Source organism: Cajanus cajan, chromosome 7 (assembly GCF_000230855.2).
Source record: "Cajanus cajan strain Asha chromosome 7, NIPB_CcT2T_4, whole genome shotgun sequence".
In the NCBI taxonomy this organism is placed as follows: Eukaryota; Viridiplantae; Streptophyta; class Magnoliopsida; order Fabales; family Fabaceae; genus Cajanus; species Cajanus cajan.
Genome location: NC_138523.1, coordinates 41247069 through 41267332, shown reverse-complemented (window position 1 = coordinate 41267332; position 20264 = coordinate 41247069). Strand labels below are relative to the sequence as shown.

General features: G+C 43.3%; 3 protein-coding genes across 3 annotated transcripts; 1 reads left to right on the top strand and 2 right to left on the bottom strand.

Moving 5' to 3' along the window:
- Positions 1-8773: 8773 nt before the first annotated feature.
- Positions 8774-10604, bottom strand: LOC109792981 (pentatricopeptide repeat-containing protein At1g02370, mitochondrial). Its single transcript, XM_020352439.3, has 2 exons — positions 10308-10604; positions 8774-10208 (listed from the first exon to the last, which is right to left on the bottom strand). Exons 1-2 carry the CDS (start codon positions 10548-10550, stop codon positions 9021-9023), a joined length of 1431 nt encoding a protein of 476 aa, XP_020208028.1. The 5' UTR covers positions 10551-10604; the 3' UTR covers positions 8774-9020.
- A 126-nt stretch (positions 10605-10730) lies between these two features.
- Positions 10731-15791, top strand: LOC109792982 (uncharacterized). The gene is made up of 5 exons (XM_083059648.1): positions 10731-10888; positions 10968-11063; positions 11145-11249; positions 11903-12002; positions 14695-15791. Exons 1-5 carry the CDS (start codon positions 10766-10768, stop codon positions 15594-15596), a joined length of 1326 nt encoding a protein of 441 aa, XP_082915774.1. The 5' UTR covers positions 10731-10765; the 3' UTR covers positions 15597-15791.
- A 975-nt stretch (positions 15792-16766) lies between these two features.
- On the bottom strand, positions 16767-18620 carry LOC109796505 (uncharacterized). The gene has a single exon (XM_083060938.1). It carries the CDS (start codon positions 18618-18620, stop codon positions 16767-16769), a length of 1854 nt encoding a protein of 617 aa, XP_082917064.1.
- Between the last annotated feature and the right edge of the window lie 1644 nt (positions 18621-20264).

Sequence of the window (20264 nt, the reverse complement as noted above, 5' to 3'; positions counted from 1 at the left end):
ATGTCATGTGCCGACCTGTTCGTCGGTACGTGAGACCGATGTGTGGCAGGCTTGGGAGTCGGTGTCCTAGCCGCTGTTGGCGGTTGGGAAACCGAGTGCCCTTCGTCCTCATGCAGGTTACTCTGTGGAGGGGGTTGATCTGAGGGACGCCGAGAGAGTTGAGCGCGAATATGCTCGTTCTCGGCGCGTAATGCCGCTAGGTCAGCCTCATTAGCGGTACGCATCGCTGCTAGGTCAGTTTCGTACTTGGCACGCATACTTTGTAGATCGGCGGCGTGTTGCTGCCGCATCTGCTCGACCTGCTCGATCAGTCTCCTCAATGCTGCTTCGTTATGCATGGTAGCAGTGTGATCTAGGTCGTCTGTTGTGCGTCTGCTATGGCTTCTGGTGAAAACCATAAGCGTGACCGATAAGAGCTGTCTTGATCGGCCCCACGGTGGGCGCCAAATGTTCTTACCAGAGATCCGTTGTAGAGATGATCCGCCAGGTAAGATCGGCGAGCCTCCTTCACTGGTACGTTGGTGCTCCAAGATGGGGGTGGTACCTGCAAAAGAGACTCCGATGCCAAAATTAGGGTTTGTATGAGTATGAGTCTCGTATAAGTAATGCACGTACCTTAGTGTGAATTAGGGTTGCGTTGGGCCTTGGGCCCGAGATCAGTTATGATCTGTTTAAGTGACGAGCTGACGTCACCCAACGCATGCTCGAGGTCGCTTTGCACTGACATGCCGAGCTCGAGCTCGGCTTGGCAGTACGGATAGTACAGTAATCAATACTTACAACTACACAAAATTTTAATTTCTGCAAGTGTTGTAAGCAGCTGAGATAATAGTATGATAAAACCTAAGTTGCACAGGTACAAAATTTAACTGATTCAAGTTTTTCTCCTTCCTGATCAATTTATTTATCATAACCAGCAGCTTGATAATCGTAACAATTAGAAGGAAAAAGTTAAACCTGCAAAGGCAAAAAGTTTAAGATGATGTTAATGTGTATTGACTGAAATATTAAAAATGTTTTTTCCCATAACTTTTGGTACTTCAATGCATGTATATGTCAACCAAAATTACACTCATACTGCTCCAGATGCTGCAGTGTCTACTGATAATCGTTTCTCATTTTTCTCCAGTTTTAATGGAGGGACAAGAAATTGTGAATCTTCTAAAGAAACCAAGTTTCTGTCTCTAATGATTCTGTAAGCTCTACTACTCGGTTTTGAATGCACTTGAACATATTTTTTGAAAAATAAATGATACTTTTTTAGTACAAGACAGAATGAGTACAGGCTTAATCGTGTAAAGAGTAAGAACCTTGTAGTCTATAACAATCATTTTGATAAAATAATTAGGAATCTTTGTGCTTTTAATCCTTCGAATAACGAAGAAGAAGAAAATATCAAAACTCACAAGTTTGATGAAACAATATTTTTGTGAAATGAAATATCAAATTCTTAAGTAGTCGATAAAAGGAATCAAAAGTCTGCCAAGAAAATAAAACTAAATCAAAATGGGGCAAAATTAAAGCACAGTTTTCCATCGTTGCAAGTTAAACGTACCTGACTCTCACCTTGCAATACTAAAACTGAAGCAAGCAACCGCCAAGAAGACCTATTCAAACCAAAAAGGAATTATTCTCGACCAAGTGGAAAATTAAACCATGGAAATTCCATTACATTACAAATTCTCACCAAAATCTCATTTGCATGCCGTTCTGTATTTGTATAGAAAGATATTGAATCATAGTTCATTCTTTCATTCAATCCATTATCATAACTTGCGGCAATACAAAAAAAAAATATAGTTACAGAGAGCAGTCATTAGTTGCCTGCAATGGAAACCAATACTGCTAGAGCAACTAATTGATTCTAACGGTGCCGCCTTATCTGCTTTGAGTCCATTGAATTTGAATCCAAGTTGGCATTATCATACAATGATTGCATTGCTTGAGTAGGAAACAAATGAAAATAGCTACATACCAGTACAACATACGTGACCACATTGTTGTTGCACAAATTGCATCTATGAAACTTGCATGTCCACAAACCTGTGCCTTTTTAGCAACACTGGTGGTTTTGTGATCCCAAACTGTTGAGACCATTGTCTAATATCCTCCATGCTACTTTCCTTATTGAATACATGGATTCTGATTTCTATAGGGATTGAGGTATCGTTCCAACCCCAACCCTCACATGCTATGATGCACCGATACGATACGTGTATCAGATACAACTCGTATCCGATACGGCCATACGATTATTTAAAAATATATAGGATACGATACTTGTAAGATACGTGTATCAATCTAGTAGATGTGATTGCGGGGGTTCTTCTAAATCATGTGATTTTTGTTTTAACATATTGCAGGTATTGTGTTTATCTTAGTTTCTTCCTATTCAAAGGCGCATTTTGTAGTGTAATTAGAGAGAACTTGAAACCAAATATTTTTTTTCTTAGGAGTGTATGGAGTAGTATTTATAATCTTAAACTTCATTTATAAGATAACAAGCAAGTATAATGATGCAAAATAATACCTTGCAGGACGTGCAATTTACCATTGGTGGATCCAGTAAGATGTCTGTTGCATTATGGTATCCAGTAGATGGTCAGCCATGGCATGGTTCTGGGCACTATTCTGTTAACTGCGACTGGATTCCCATTGACATATCTGTTGGCAGTTCTTTGACTGGCAAGGCATTAAACGCAGCAGCATCAAGTAGCTCGTGGAATGTTGCAAGTGCCTTTTCTGTTGTACTATCAGTAGCAGCACTTTGTATTTCTGTGTTTATGAGCTATCGGGACTTTACACCCATGGAGAACCTTTAAATATTGAACCAACAGCTTAAGTTTGGGATTGTACTATTCATTACGCTTGTACTAGATAGGTTTGTATTGTTTAGTGGTTTCTCTTTGCTCTAATTTTTTTATTATAATTGAAGCATTACTTTAGTTATTTTAAGCGGTGTCAGAAAAGAAATAATTCATTATCAGCATTATGGAATTCCATCCTCTTCGGCTTAGTTGTTACAATTGCAGTACTGTTTGCTTTTCAGTTTTTAGCATTCATTCAATTCAAAATGGAACTTAAGTTGGAATCCGACTTAAGTTAAGAGAAAGAGTTAAGTATAAATATAATAAATTGAGACAAATTAAAAGCATGATTCTTTCTATTTTGGTACATGATCAAATATCTTGATAGACATAACTGTGAGACTGACCCTTGAGTTGAAAGTGATGGTTGGGTAAAATTCTTCTTTAGGTAAAAACGTCAGAATTTGAATTTCCAACATTACCTGGAGATATAGTCTATTTTCACTTCAACAGAACATAGTTAGTGATTAATTGTTCAATACAAAATACGCACAAAAGGGCAGCCAAATTGAGATGACCACGTTGATATGAGGTTGCCAGTGCATAGGGGATATAATTGAATTGAACGGTCCTTGTTTTATTAAGGTTGCCAATACATAATTTAAGTTAGAAATGATCTCTATCAAGGAAACAACCAAAAGTAATATATACATATGATACAATACTTATCGATTGCTCACATAGTGTTAGCGTCAGTAAATGCTAATAATATAGGCGGGTTAGATCTTTTATTTCTTTATTTTATAAAATTTGATATTTTAGTAATGCTTACTCTTCCGGTCTAAAAGATGTCTAAGATTTTTTAGATAAGTCACGAGCTAGATCATTCAAAAAGTGTAATTTGTCCTCTTTGACCTAAGGTTAGAGTTCATAGTGTAATTCGATTGCCTATGGGTCTATGGGTCCCGAAAATCTTGAGATTTTATAAGGTGACTATTTAATATTATGATTTTTAGCTATTAAATATGAGATTTTATCTCTAATACAACATTCAACTCAGCCTTTAGGGTCCTCGACCAAAGATCTCAGCCAAGATTGCTTGACAGGCCCACCTCAAAATTTATCCAAGATGCTATACTTGTCCACCAACTCTAAGCCTAGAAGGTGAATGGGTTAGAGGGGAAGCCTACACATCAATACTTTAAAGAAAGTATAAGTGCTAACACTCAAATCGACAATTTCCTCTCGATAATGTACTCTTGATATAGCCATATCGGATCATATTCGAGAAATTACAGTTGCCCACCAGCCCTAAGCCTAGAAGACATAGGGGCTAAAGTGCTTAAAAATGTTTAGGCTATTCATCAAGCTCTTTAGTGGGTGTCTTTTGGTATTTTAATGCAAAATGACACACATTTAATGTCAAGCTTCTTTATTACAAAAGTAACTAACCTTTGTGACACGTGGCATAAAGTCTCCCTGTAAATGAAAAGTGGCCCCCTAAAAATGTCAATAGACTCGTAGTTTCACACACAACTTTTCCCTTATCGCTGCTAACCCCTCAGTATGTCTCTTCATTTCTATAAATACCAAAAACTGGGCATTTTGTGTAGGTGCTCTTTCTCTTACACTTTTGTGTGTCTTCTTCTCTGGTGAGCATTAGTGTTCTTCTTCGCCCTTTGTTACAATGGTTCTGCAATGGTTTTGCAGCGAGTTTGAGTAGAGAAAAATGTATTTACTTTGAGGTTCCTCTTAGGTATGCCCCTTTAACCTTCTATATCTTGCCATCTTTCATTCCCCTTTGGTCATTAGAGTGCTTAGGTTTTCTTTAAAAATGGTTTCGTTAAGTTATGGAGAAATATATAAATGGGTGAAAGACAACGTTTTGAAATGTGATTTTACCCTAAGCTCTTGGCCTGCCATAGAGAGCTTTAGTAGAGAACATGTTGTTTCTTGTGATGGATATGTGCTCTGGTCTGCAAGATATCTAGGGTTTTCTAGATGAATCACCAGAGTTATAACATTCAAAAGGTGTAATCTGTCTTATTTTAACTAAGGTTAGAGTTTTTATAATTACTTGCCCATGGGTTTATGGGCCTAAAAAATCTTGGGATTCTATAAGGTGACTATTTAATATTATGATCTTTGGCTATTAAAGATAGGATTTTATCCTTGGTGTGACGCTCATATCAGATTTATTTCGATAACCTTTGGGGAGGTGGTATACATTGAGAGGTCAGCCATCACCCCTCGAATACCCTTTCTCGGCTCAGCCTTTGGGGTCCTCGACCAAAGATCTTGGCCAAGGCCACTCAGTAGGCCCATCTTAAAATTTTATCCGGAATGATATACTTGTCCACCAGCCCTAAGCCTAGAAGGTGAAGGGGCTAGAAGGGAAGCCTACACATCAATACTTTAAGGAAAGTAGAAGTGCTAACACTCAAATTGACAATTTCCTCTCAATAATGTACTTTCGGCATAACCATATCGAATCATATCCAAGAAGGTACATTCACATTATTTTTTTTTGTAGAATTATAATGGTTCCTATGTTGAAGAAAAAAAATCAAATAGGAAAGGAGAAGATTTACTATCAAAAGAACATGATAAGAAAGGATGATATTAGCTCTTGGTCTTGTGATTGAATGGTTATAGATCATCTTAAAATGTGGGAAAACCACCTCAAAGACACTCTTAAGTTAAATACTCTTTCAATATTATGAAGCAAACATGAAAATATAAAATGTGATAAGTTTTTAGTTATAAAAATGAAAGTTTTCGCTGTCATTTGTTAAGTTACAATTTGCGCAAAGTACATAACAATGCATTATAAATAGATTTTGTTAATAAATGAGTTTTTTTAACAACTAATCCCACTTGAGATTCTTTTTTTCTTTCATAAATTGAATCATGACGACAAGGAAGGCCACATCATTTTCAAAATTGACTTTGAAAAGGCATACAATAAAATTAATTGGGACTTCTTCCAATTAACCCTATCAGATTCTGGTTTCCCTAATTCCATTATTCGTCTGATCATGAATAGCACAAAACTCATAACTCTCTCCTTGAAGTGGCATAATGAAGTGTTGGATCCTTTTTTCCCAACCAGAGATTACGTCAAGGTGACCCTTTATCATCATATTTATTTGTATTATGCATGGAGAAACTTGCAATTCTAATCCATCAGAGAGTCTAATATAATAGTTGAAAACCTGTCCGCATTTCTAGAGGAGGTCCATCTATTTCACACATGTTTTTCTTGATAATTGCTCACTCTTCACCAAAGCAAAAGTTGCACGAGTTAGACTAGTAACACAAATTTTGAATGATTTTGGCCATGCCTCAAGCTTATAAGTCAACCTCCAAAAGGAAAAAATTCTAAACATCTAGAAATATCCATTCTAACAAGATTAACAAGTTTAAAGACATCTCTGGCTTCTCCCTACTAAAGATATCGATTAATACCTTGACTTCCCAATTTTAGCCAGAAGAGTCAAAAAAGTCGACTTAAATTTCATTTTTGATAACCTGAACTCTCGGTTGGCAAGATGGAAAATGAGCCTCCTTCCTCAATTATGAACACCATACCAAATACCAAATTATATCATGCACAACCTCTAGTTCCCACAAGGTGTTTGTGATGATATTGACAAATGCATAAGAACCTTTATATGGGGTGGTCATCACAAGCATTGGGCCAACTAGGAAGTGGTGACAAAAACAAAGAAAAATGGAGGCCTTAGCACCCAACCAACCAGGGATGTGAATACAACTCTTTTAGGGAAACATTTATGGGACCTTATTGGAGAGACACATAAGCTTTGGACTAAACTGTTGGATCCCAAATACCTTAAGACAAATCTATACTTCGAATGAAAGACTACTAAGGGAGATATCACACTTGGCAATCCATTATTAAAGCCATCGAGATTTTGGAGAAGGGAACTTATCCATTTGGTTTGATATGTGAGCTATACAATGACCACTTTGCAACCTTTTGGACTATGTCCATATCCAAGACTCCCAATAGAAGTTACATGATATTTATGATGATGGAGTATATAACTGGAATGCTCTAGCTACCTCTTTGAATCAGGAAGTCAAGGACATCCTTTGTAGCACCTTCCTTCGTGAAAACACCAGGGATAAAATAAACTAGAGCGCCTCTCCCATCAAGGATTACACTACCTATACTACATACAAATGGCTCTATAGAAACAACAATGGTTAAAGTATGACCAATAACAACACGTCCTAGATTTGATCTCTCAAGATCTGTGATAATATAAAGCACTTCATATGGCATATTATCATAAATTGCCTTCCTACCACGTTACTTCTCTTCCAATGTCACATGACACCCAACTCGAGTTGTCCACGATGTAGAAATCATAATAAACATTGGCTCCACCTTCTTAAAGGCTGTGATGACCCACAAGTTTGGGGCCACACTACCAATTTGAATTTCCTACAACAACTAATATATAGGAATGGCTTCGCCAAAACCTTCTGGAAAATAGAAGTAAACTTTTTGCCAACATGTGCTAACATCTTTGGAAATCTAGAATTGATTTTATTTTTAATAGAAAAAATTGATCATTTTGGATAGGGATGGCAACGGGGCGGGTCGGGTACGGGTTTCATGATACCCGTCCCCGTCCTCGCGAGTCAAACTCATCCCCGTCCCCGTACCCATACCCGTCAGGTATCGGGTATACCCGTACCTATACCTGTACCCGTCAATTTTATTTTTTATTTTATAAAAATATATGATATTTTTAAATTATTTTTTTTATTATATTATAATTATAATTAAGTTATTTCTCTATCTCATATTATAATAAATAATCACACATAAAAAAATATTAAAATTCTTTAATATAATTAAATTGAAAGTAAGTATTAAATTAAAAATGAGAACGGGGACGGGGCGGGTAAGTACATACCCGTACCCGTACCTGATTTAAAGTATCGGGTTTTACCTGTACCCGTACCCGTACCCGTACTCGGTCAAACCGAGTATTCCCCGTCAAAGTCAGGACGGGTTCGAGTATTACCTGCAGATACGAGTATATTTGTCATTTCTAATTTTGGAGGCTCTTAAACATGATTAATTCATTCCTACACTTTATATAGGCAACTTCCTATCACCACTTCAAACAAACAACACCGGAGTGTTAAGTGGCATCGAACTCGGGGAATGTTTGTCAAACTTAACACGGATGATAACTCACATAATAATATGGGAAAAGTTAACTTTGGTGGTATTCTCTGGAACTCAGCCAGTCAATGGCTCATTGGGTTCATGGAAGCTTGTGTTATTAATTATTCACTTGCAGTTGAACTTCATGTTATTTACAATGGATTAAAGATAGTTTGGTAGGAAAGCTATAGACATGTAATATGAAAATTTGATTCCAAAAGCACATTCAAATTGATTACTAATGGAGTAAATGAAAACTATCTTCATGCACCCCTTGTTAATGCAATTAGATCACTCATGGATAAATTTTGGAACATCATCTTCTAACATACTCTTCGAGAAGTGAACTCTTGCATAAATTGACTAGCAAACAAAGGAGCTATAGAGAATTCCTCTCAAACAATCCTTACATCTTGTCCAATAAATTTAGATTTTATGATATTTGATGATGCTATAGGAACTATAATTATAAGGAGCATTAGTATCTGTACTATTTTATTTTTTTTTATTTTTTATTTTCTCACTAATAAAAAAAATATTGTCGACAAGCAAAAATATCTACAATATCACCTAAAACGTAGATGAACTATATATTTCAACGGGACTCAAATTTAAGTCCCGGGTAGTGGAGTCATGTTAAAAAATCGGATGGAGAACTTCACTAATAATACTTAGTTCATCATCATAGACTATTTAGATATCAATCTATTAACAGATGCTAGTCGTCTTAGATAAAAAGTTAAAAAAAAAAAAAAAAAACTAGACTGAAATTGTTTTATTTATGGCATGTTCGAATTAAACAATCATTTTGTTTAAATTTTTTATTTTAAAAACAGAAAATGCGGGAACATTTTTATAATCACTAATAATAATAAAAACTAAACATTTCCTTCATGACGATTATGGAGAAACTTTCTGATGTTAGAGAAGCCAAGTCAATTGTCAAATCACTAGCTTCACATGAACTGCACCTACACGCTCCACACAAAATTGTTTTACCATGATGTCTAGTTCTCCTGCGCATGGTTGACTTGAGAATCTTCCTTCAATATTGGATCAATTCCTGGAGATGATTCGGTTGCTGTAATGCAATTTTTAATCCAGGAATCATCAAAATTGTTAGCCTGGAAAATCTTGCTCAACTCAGCAACACCATCAACACCAGTCTCTTCTTCATAGTACTTGAGAAAAGCCCCAACAAGCTTTGGTGAAGGACGCCATTCATCACCCTTGACTTCTGATAGTGCCGCCTCTAAGTGCCTCACAGCACCATCCAACTGACGCTTCTCCAAGAAAAACATCATGAACGTTTCCCTTATCCTAAGTAAAGGCTGTTTGCTCCTCCTACTAGCCCCCTCAAACACCAATGCAGCTTCTTCCACCATGTCCTGGTTCAAGTAAGCACTAACACAAACACTAACTAACCTCACGTCATAACTAGCACAACTAGACTCCCACTCCTTAAAGCATCTTGTTATGCCCTCCACATCTTTAAGCCTTCGGAGGGTACTAAGCATGATAAGATAGCTGACATTGGTCACAGGGGAGACAGACTTGAGGGAGTTCCACACCCTATGAACCTCTCCAAGATTACCAATCCCTGCATAGAGGCCAAGCAAGCAATGGTACGCGTCACGCTGTCGCGGCCTCACTTGTTTCTCCATCATCTTAAGCATCATCTCAGCCTTCTCAAAGTCCTTAGCCTTTGTATAAATAGCAGCAAGGTTGCTGTAAGTCTGCCAACCAATTTGGTTTCCATCTTCCCTTTTCATCTCCTCATAGACACTCTCCACCGCGCCAAGATCGTTCAAAGCAGCGCAGCTGTTCATCCAGACATGATATGTGAATGCTGACAAGGGAATGTTCCTGTGCTTCATATCACGCACCAGCTGAGGGACCTTCATGGGTTGACCAAGTCTCATGAACATACCCATGAGATTGTTGAAAGCCAGAGAAGTTACATAACCCAATTCATCCATTTTATCAAAATGACCTAAAGCCTTGTCGGTCATTAGTTCCTTGCAATAACAGTTCAAGAGAGCACCGTAGGTATACTTATTCTTGGCTGGAGGGGGAAGACCGCTGAAAAATTTCTCAGCAGCAACTACCCCTTTGGCTTTCGACACAAGATCTAAATAAACTGCGTAGTTATTCCAGGAAAAGTTAATTTTCCTCATCTCCATCCATTCTATTATCTGCATTCATTTTAAATGATAAACCTCAACAATCAACATATATCGAAATTTAAGGCATCAATGTAAAAGTTTCCAAAATGGAATTTTGATATTTGATACCTCGAGTGCGTGCTGGAATCTGCGATACTTTCGGAGCTGCTCGACGCATCTCTCGAGTTCTTGTTTTCTGACGGCTCTGCCGTGCATTATGTAGTGGTCCAAAGTTTCCGACACGCTACCTCCGGTCATGTCCAGCGCCGATAACATTCGATAAAGGTTTAGCTTCTTCGCCGGAGTCTCGGCCGCAGTGCACAGTCGCCGGAGCATCCATCCTCCGCCGGAAATTAGACGGGCGTAATTCATCTCCGTCGCTCTAAGATCGTGCCACAGCCGGGTGCTGTTTGTCTCTTATTGAAATCCCTCGGAGGGGTTTTGTTAGGGTTCATCAAAACGCACCACGTGGCGTCGTTTTGAGTTTCACTTGAATTAGCCGGTAACCGGTAACCTTTTCTGTTTTTTTTTTTTTTAAACTGAACAGTGAACAGTGAGGTAGTTTAGTTTGGTTAGGGTGAAGAGAAATGAAGGTGCTAGGCATTGTGGTTGGTGGTGGTGGTGCTGCTCCTGTGGTATGCAGTTCGAGTGTTCGGAACCATCGTTTTCGCGTTTCGTTCTCTTCTCCTTTGTCACCGGGATCCAAAACGGTGCGTATCTTCTTCTTTTGTTTTTCATATTCATGCAACGAAATTCGACTCGTATAATTAGTTAACTGAATTGAATCAGGTCGAACAAGTGGGAATTGCAGCTGCGAAACCTGAATACAAGCCAGGTGTGTTTGATGATTTGTTTCTCAATTTGTTCCGCAGCAAATTGGTACAGGTAAAGAGAGGCTTCTAGATTCTTCTTCTTCTTTTATGATGTTATGTTATTGCAATAGCTGAGTGTGAATGGTATTAACAGGAGGTGGGGTGGGACTCAAAGAAACCTGGGTATGATGGACTAATTGAAGTTGCGAATCTTCTAATGAAGAAGGGCACTACCAACTCTGATACCGTAGAAACAACGGTATTTCCGTCTTCTTTTTTTTTTTTTCTCTCTCTCCCTTTCACCTTCACTCTCAAACTTTCATTTACTCAAGTACCCCTTTCAGAATTTTTCTTATACATTAGTATCAATAGCTTTTCACTTTGTTTGATAAATAAAAAACATGGTCCCAAAATGTTCACCTAAAACTAGTCTTGTATCTGTATCTGGCTCCTTAAAGATAAGAAACTGTATAACGCGAGAAAGTCAAGCCCAAGCTAATTAGTTTTATTCAGCACCAGAAGAGGAATATTCAGACAGAATCTTTTCTGGTCTGTACTAGCTGAACATAGAAGCTAGTTATATTATTTTCCTATAGATTATGATAATAATTCTTATATGATGAAGCGTGAGAACATACTTTGCAATAAATCCTGTATGTGAATATGAATCCTCGAAATGGGGTCAGAACAAGTTTAGGAACAAATATTGTTTGGTAAAATCATTTCAAATGAAGTAGAAGAAGAGAGTAAAACTTTTGGCTCAAATAAAATGTAAAAAAGCTGATTATGTAAAAAGCTGCATCTCATTTATTTTATAGTAACTAACTAATTCACCCTATATGGTTTTCTTATATGTTTTGAATGGTCATGTTGTCCGAAACTAAGTTCGCTAGCTGTTGTGACTTGTGTCAGGTACGAATATTGAGGTCTCTGTTCCCTCCATATCTTTTGGAGCTCTATAAAATGCTCATTGCTCCTATAGGAGGAGGCAAAATTGCCGCTATGATGGTTGGTGAGTCTGATCAGATTCATTTCATTTTTCAATTCATCTAGATGAATCCCAAATCTTGGTCCTGCTTGATGTTCCTTTGAACGTAACAGACTAAGAAACTTGTTTAGATATTGTTTCTGGTGTAGGACACACACTTCAATAATCTTGGTTGTCTCGGGTCAGGTGTAGGGTTACGGTCTTCTCGTTCTTATCCAGGTGGTCTGATGAGAGGGGGGGTGTGCCTGCAAAGACACTCCAACGCTCAAGTAAGTGCTCGGCGTAATAAATGCGGTAGTTGAAAAGTTAATTACATACCTCGTTGGGGCTCTATTTATAGACGCTGGTATTGGGCCGTGATTAAGAATTGGGCCCCGGAAAATTAGGGGGTTAATCCAATATATTACGCTAATTAGACTCTATAATCGGTCTAGCAAAGGCACAGAGATTGACCGACCAACCCGACACGTTTCCTCGCTTATGAGTGGTCGGTGGGCTAGGGTGATCGGCGTAATTATTAAGGGGTCGGGTCCTCGGCCTAATCACTCGCGGGCTCGGGTATTCGGCCTACTCGTTCGTGGGCTTGGGTATTCGGCCTAGTCGGCCACCATACGGTATACAACCCCCGCAGCGTCAAGGATAGGAAAGACGAAGACGGTATAAGCTGCGTAGCGCTTTATTCGACGTCTTAACCGTGTGAAATGGTGGCGAGATCTCAATGGGAAAGCGTGCCGATGTCTGATGTGGAAGACGTCTAAACTGAGGTTTCGGATGGCAGGAGCTTCGTCAATGCCTCGGGTAACTGGAAACTGTGTCGCGCCAAGGGGGAGTGGGGTCTAGTTCTTGATAGAGGGTGTCTAGAATTCGAGCTAGGCCTCGTGGAATCGCGCCGAGACCGAGAGCTCTGACGTAAGGAACTTCACCGAGACCTCGAGTAACTGGAATTTGTACCGAGGCCTAGGGTGAGGCAATGCCCAGATCGAGAACTCGGGCGTGAAGGATTGCACCGAGAGCGAAAGCTCGAGCGTAAGATGCTGCACCGAGACCACGGGTAATTAGAATTTGTACTGAGGCCTAGGGTGAGGCGATGCCCGGACCGAGAGCTCGGGCGTGAAAGATGGCACCGAGAGCGAGAGCTCGAGCGTAAGAAGCTGCACCGAGACCACGGGTAATTGGAATTTGTACCGAGGCCTAGGGTGAGGCGGTGCTCGGACCGAGAGCTCGGGTGTAAGATGTTGTACCGAGACCTATGTTGGCGTAGCTTTCCATGTTGGCCCTGGCGGTTACAGGCCCAACGGTTATTAAATCTGGACCGTTGGATACTTTTGATCGAGCGGTTAGGGTTTGAGGACGCCTGTTCAGTTTCCCCGTTTTACCTCGCCTATAAATAGAGGGGGGGAATTGTGGAAATTCACTCGCTGTAAATTCTTCGAGCTCTCTCGAATTCAAGCGTCGACCTAAACGTCCGAGCAAAGGTAAATTTTGTATTCGTTAATTCATAATAATAAATGGATAGGGGCTATTCGTCGGCAAGAAGTTGCTCATCGTCGGGCGAGTCGGACGCCTCGTCAGGTATGGAGGGATCGGACTCGAGTGAGGTACCCAGGTTGCCCTTACTGCAATGTGAAGTGGTGTTTCCGTCCGATCACCTCGATGAAGATGACAACGGGGATGAAGTGGTGGAGGTATCGCCTCCGGCGACTGCAGCCGTGGCTTTGGCTCGCGCTACTGAAGTTGAGTGTAGGGGTTTGGCGCAAACCGATCAACCAAGCCCCTACACTGTAATCGTTCCTACCGAAAGCCATGGGGGTGGGCTAGAAGCGGTTGTGGAGAACCGAGGCAAAGCCCTCGCCGGCCCGACTGTCCGGTCGAAGCCAAAAGTCGACTATGGTAGCGTGGAAATGCCGGGATATGAGTGGGTGGACGGAGAAGTCGGTATATACTTCTCGAAGTTTTCCGACCAGGGTCTGTTAGATACGTTCATCTCTTCTGAGAAATGCTTCGGTGGAGGGGGCGAGGAGTTTCCGCTGCTGGCCGAGGCGTGCGAAGACGATGGGCCGAACACCGACTTTGTGTTTTTGGAGGCGGGTCTCGGCAAAGACGACTACTTCTACGCGTACGTTTGTTGGTTCGATGACCTCGGCATAGAGCTACCCTTTGACGATTTTCAGATGGGGGTTCTCCGGACACTAAACATGGCGCCGACCCAATTGCACCCTAATGCTTGGGCGGCCATGCAAGCATTTCGGAATTTGTGCCTATGTCTCGGCCTCACGCCTCGGCCGCTCGCCTTCCTCTATTATTACACCTGCCGCCCGAGCAAACCGGTAAAGTGGGTTTCCTTAGCTCGGGTGCCAAAACGTGGATTCCTTCGGGCTTTCACCTCTTCGTACAAGGGATTTAAAAGTGGCTTTTTTAAGGTCCGATGGGGGTTGGAGATGCGGGATTGCTTTTACGACCGAGAGAACAACCCGCTGTTTCCCTTCTATTGGACGAGGCGTCCGACACGTTTTGAGGCTTTCCCTGCCTCAAAACTCCCCGCCGAGGACAAGGAGATTGTGGATTTGCTAGACCAGTTGCCGAAAGAGCTTCCTGTCCGAGAACTTTTGGAAATTTTTGAGACTTCTCATTTTGAGATGGTCTTGCTAGGTATGTGTATTAGGGTTCGGTTGTTTAATCAATTTTTAAATTGATGTTAAACTTTGCTTTACTGCAGGATTGATGGCCGGAGGCAAGTTGGATGTAACTACGATGCTTGCCAAGAGGGCGAAGGAGGCTAAGGAGAGTGGGAAGGTGTCGCCGGCGAGGTCGGCCCTCAGGGTTCAGCGGGATAAACCCACACAAGTTCTCATTCCCTTGGCCGACCCCAAGAAACAGGGGAGTACGTCTCGGACTCGGGCTGCTGAACAAGACATCGAGCCGGAGCGTCCGAGCTCTTCTTCCAAACGGCCGAAACAACTGTCGTTGGAACAGTCGGGTTGTGGGGCCTTCGCCATTCCTACTGTTGTGGCCGGGTCAAACTTCTTGACCTCGGATGTGCAAGTGGAGAACCTCATCAATATGGATATAACAACTGGTGGGGGACGTCAGTACCTGGAGGGCATGTCCGCGGAAGCCGAGTACAAGCTGTTTTGTGAGCTCGACGCTCGGACTTCCCTTGTGGCGAAGCACGTCATGATGAGATCGGCTGTGTCGACTGAGAGGCTTCAGGCCCGACTGAAAGACACCGAGACGACCGTGAAAGAGGCTTTGAGTGCTAACGCCAAGGCTACGGAGTCAGCCGAAGAATTGAAGAAAGCGGCCGACGCCCACCGGAGGGAAGCCGACGACTTAAAGCTGACCGTGCAGCGGATGAAAGTCGACGTCGTCGCTGCTGCGGCGGAGATTGCTCGCCTTAAAGAGGCTACTGCTAAATTCGAGGCCGAAGCCACCGATCAAATCCTCTCTCAGCATGGGAAGTTCATGAGTTACGGTGAGTTCCCCCAAGGGGCTCAGCCCGACGTCGATGCCCCGGGACGAGGTGTGTCTACCCGAGCCCCGGTACCGTCAACTGAGGAGGAAGACCCGATCATAGATGTGGTTGGTGACGGGGATCCACCGAGCTCGGCGGCGGTGTAGAGACCGGTTTGGGCAAAGGGTACTTAGGGTTTTGTTTTTTTTTTGTTTTTTTTTTTTTTGTAACCGGGCCATTAGAGCCTTTTTGTAGTTCCGACCAATGGCGTCGGTTTTGATACAATTTTTTATAATGCCGTTTTGATCGGCCACAGTAAAGTGCTTTGCTTGGTATACTATTCTGAGTAGTTATTTTCTTGAGTACTTATAATATGCTTACATGCCTGACCGTAACGTGTGTTAGCGAGTGTGCTCGGTTTTAAAGACGTTCCGTTTCTAACTTGGATGATCTACGTAGACGTGTGAGGGTTCGACTTTTGCTTTTTATTCTTGAGGTTTGCTTTAATTGAGCGACCGACTGAACGTGATTCGGCAACGTAGGTGTTAGTGCATAGTGCTCGGCCTTAAAGACGTTCCGTTTCTAACTTGGATAATCTACGTAGACGTGTGAGAGTTCGTCTTTTGTTTTTTATTCTTGAGGTTTGCTTTAATTGAGCGATCGTCCGAGTGTGGTTCAGCAACGTAGGTGTTCCTGCATAGTGCTCGGCCTGGGTACGTCCTTAGCCGAGGAGGGTACTCGGGAGGGAAACTTGTTCGGCGCGAGTGCACATTTGAGCGATCGGCCGAGCGTAGTTCGACTACGTAGGTGTTCCTGCATAGTGCTCGGCCTAAGTACGTCCTTAGCCGAGGAGGGTACTCGGGAGGGAAACCTGTTCGGCGCGAGTGCACGTTTGAGCGATCGGCCGAGCGTAGTTCGGCGACGTAGGTGTTCCTGCATAGTGCTCGGCCTAGGTACGTCCTTAGCCGAGGAGGGTACTCGGGAGGGAAACCTGTTCGGCGCGAGTGCACATTTGAGTGATCGGCCGAGCGTAGTTCGGCGACGTAGGTGTTCCTGCATAGTGCTCGGCCTAGGTACGTCCTTAGCCGAGGAGGGTACTCGGGAGGGAATCCTGTTCGGCGCGAGTGCACATTTGAGCAATCGGCCGAGCGTGGTGCTCGGCCCGGACGAGTATTAGCTGAGGTCGGACCTGAACATTTAAGACGTAGACGCACATAATTAACTTAAAACAAAATATTCAAAAATGTATTAATCGAGTGCCTCGTTAAAAACCTTGCCGACCCAAAACCCTCCTTAGGGAAAAAAGAGTCGGCCAAGGAAAAGAGTGCACTATTACATCAACTGTAATACATCTTTAGGTGGGAGGAGTTCCAAGTTCTCGGAATTGGTTCTCCTGACAGGTACTCCAGCTTGTAAGCACCGTTGTTCAAGTTGTGCCGGACTCGGAAGGGTCCGTCCCAGTTTGGGGCGAGCTTCCCTTGCCTTGTATCCTTCCTCGCCTCGCCCGTGGTTCTCCAAACCAAATCTCCTCCCCGGAACTCTCTAGGCTTCACCTTGCTGTCGAACCTTCTTTTGTATCGTTGTTTGGTGGCCTCAGCAACTATCAGCGCTCGATCGCGAATTTCCCCTACGATGTATAAATTTGCGCGGAGCTCGGCCGCATTGTTCGACTCGTCATAATGGGCTCGGCGGAAAGAGGTTTCTCCGATTTCTACCGGTATCATCGCGTCGGACCCATAGACTAGGCGGAACGGGGTTTCTTGCGTAGTTGACTGGGGCATGCATCGGTAGGCCCATAGCACTTCGGGTAACTGCTCGGCCCATGCTCCTTTTGCTTCTCTGAGGCGTTTCTTCAGTTCAGCCAGGATGACTTTATTCGCTAACTCGGCCTGGCCGTTGGTTTGCGGGTGCTCGACCGATGTGACCTTGTGTTGTACTCCCAAACCACGAAGGAATTCATTAAGCTTTCGGTCGGTGAATTGGAGGCCGTTGTCGGTCACCAAGGTATGCGGGATACCGAATCGGGTAATGATGTTTTTCCATAAAAACTTCTGGACTTGATGAGCCGAAATGCACGCCAAGGGCTCGGCCTCGATCCACTTGGTGAATAGATCCACGGCTACGATGAGAAACTTGCATTGTCCCTTGGCCACTGGAAAGGGTCCGAGTATGTCGGTTCCCCAGGTGGCAAAAGGCCATGCCGGCAAAATACAGTGGAGTTGCTCGACCGGTTGATGAATTAAGTTGCCGTGTTCCTGGCACGGTCGGCATTTTTTCACGAATGCTGCACAATCGGTGTTCATGGTCGGCCAATAGTATCCCGCCCGCAGTAACCTCGACACAGTCGTCCTTACCCCCGAGTGCATTCCACAAATTCCCTCATGCACTTCCCTTATGACGTAATTGGCTTCGGCGGAGTCTAGGCACTTGAGAAGAGGTGTGGAGAAGCCACGCTTGTATAACTGCCCTGCAACGACAACGTACCTACTAGCTTGAACCCTCAACCGCTTAGCCTCGGTAGGGTCGGCGGGAACGGTACCCTTGTCAATAAATGCCTTGATTTGGTCTTGCCAATCTTGTGGGCCTTTCTGCCCGGCGGGGTCGGCCTCAACATTTGTTATCTCCGTTTCCGCACTTGGGTGGTCTATCTCTTGCTGGATGATCATTCTCAGTTGGCCCGGTTTTTTGGTCGCAGCCAACCTCGCTAATTGGTCGGCGCGGGTGTTGTCTTCACGCGGTATGTGCTCGACCGACACCTCCTGAAAGTTCGCCTTCAACTTTTGGTAGGCGTGATAATACCTCATCATCATGTGATCTTTGACCTGAAAGTTACCACCCACTTGCTCGGCTACAACCTTGGAATCGGTTAAACACTTTATCCTCGAGGCTCCCATGTCCTCGGCCAACCTCAATCCTGCTAGTAGTGCTTCGTATTCCGCTTGATTATTTGAGGCCTTGAAGCGGAAACGCAAAGATTGTTCCAGCGTTATACCCTTCGGTCCCTCCAAGATGACCCCTGCTCCACTCCCTCTGCCATTGGATGAGCCGTCTACGTGGAGGGTCCACCATTGCTCCTCAAAGTGGCCATGCGGGTGCAGCTCGTTTACGAAATCCGCTAGACACTGAGCCTTGATCGGTCCCCTAGGCTTGTATACGATGTCAAACTGTGAGAGCTCGATTGACCAGGCCATCATTCTCCCAGCGAGCTCGGGCTTGCCTAAGACCTTTGAGATCGGGCAGTCGGTGTGCACCACAACCTAGTGACTTTGAAAGTAGTGTCGTAGGCGTCGCGAGGAATGCACCAATTCGAGGGAGACCTTTTCTATCAGTTGGTACCCGGGTTTCAGAGTCTTGCAGGAGTTGGCTGACAAAATATACGGGGAGTTGTGTGCCCTCCTTCTCTTACACCAGCACCGAGCTTATTGCCTCGTCCGACACGGATAGGTATACCAGTATTGGGCGTAGGGGGTCAGGCTTCGTGAGGATCGGCGGTGTTGCCAAGGTCGTCTTTAACGTGGCGAAGGCGGCTTCACATTGCTCGTCCCAAGAGAAGGTAGAAGCCTTCCGCAAGAGCCTTGTCATCGGGCTGATTTTGTCGCCTAACCGTGGGAGGAATCGGGATAAGGCGGCCAACCTTCCTGAGAGGCGCTGCAGCTCCTTTAGGTTGCTCGGGCTTCGCATGTCTAACACGGCCTGGCACTTGTCTCGGTTCGCTTCTATGCCTCTCGCCAATAGCATAAATCCCAGGAATTTGCCTCCCTTGACTCCGAAGGTACACTTCTCGGGGTTGAGCCTCATGTTGTGTCTGCGAAGTTGGGCAAATATTTCGGTTAGGTCGGTTAGGTGTTCGGCCAGGGAGTTGGACTTTACCACCATATCGTCCACATATATTTCGATGTTCCGGCCGACCTGACCCTGAAACACCTTGTCCATCAACCTCTGATAGGTTGCTCCGGCATTCTTCAGTCCAAACGGCATTACTTTATAGCAGAAATTGGCGCTCTCGGTTATGAACGTCGTCTTCTCTTCGTCGGCCGGGTACATTTTGATTTGGTTGTAACCGGAGTAGGCGTCCAAGAAACTGAACACCGCATGCCCCGACGCGCCGTCGACGCAAGGGAGTGGGTAGGCATCCTTCGGGCAGGCTTTATTGAGTTCTGTGTAGTCGGTACACATTCTCCACTTGCCGTTCGACTTTTTTACTAACACAACGTTTGCTAGCCAGGTGGTGTATGTGATTTCTCGGATGAAGTTTGCTTGCAACAGTTTTTGGACCTCCGCATTCGCCGCTTTTCTCTTCTCTTCTCCCATCTTTCTCTTCTTTTGGGCAACCGGTCGAGCGTCTCGGCATACGATCAGTCGGTGGCATAAGAACTTGGGGTCAATCCCGGGCATGTCCGACGCCGTCCAAGCAAAAAGGTCTTTATTGTTGCGAACTGCTCGTTTAACCCGGTTCACATCGATCTCTCTCAATTGGGATCCAAGGCGCGTGACTGTTTGTCCTCAAACAATAATTAGCACTTTGAAAAAAAAAAAATCATCAAGAATTAACTGAGCATTTAAAATCTTCACTCTTAGTCTCACAAGGTCCAATTAGAATCTTAATCTTTCATTACTAGCGCCAACTCTTAGTTTCTAAGAGTTTCATGATGTCAAATCTTGTAAAGCTCATTAGTCAAACGAAGATAATTTAACAGAAATAATTTTTCAATGCTTGTGACACAAATAGGGGTAATATTTTTATTTTTGTTTTTGTCTCACCTAAAACATTTCCCCAGTAGCCAATCAGTGTAGAGAGGATGATAATTTCAAGAACACGTAGCCTCAAAGGGGGG

Bases quoted from the DNA above. Each gene is read 5' to 3' on its own strand.
- LOC109792981 (XM_020352439.3), bottom strand. From the start codon at position 10,550: ATGAATTACGCCCGTCTAATTTCCGGCGGAGGATGGATGCTCCGGCGA. The intron at 10,209-10,307 runs GTATCAAATATC...AAATGAATGCAG, and splicing joins GATTCCAGCACGCACTCGAG to ATAATAGAATGGATGGAGAT.
- LOC109792982 (XM_083059648.1), top strand. From the start codon at position 10,766: ATGAAGGTGCTAGGCATTGTGGTTGGTGGTGGTGGTGCTGCTCCTGTG. The intron at 10,889-10,967 runs GTGCGTATCTTC...GAATTGAATCAG, and splicing joins TGTCACCGGGATCCAAAACG to GTCGAACAAGTGGGAATTGC. The intron at 11,250-11,902 runs GTATTTCCGTCT...GACTTGTGTCAG, and splicing joins CTGATACCGTAGAAACAACG to GTACGAATATTGAGGTCTCT.
- LOC109796505 (XM_083060938.1), bottom strand. From the start codon at position 18,620: ATGGCCTGGTCAATCGAGCTCTCACAGTTTGACATCGTATACAAGCCT.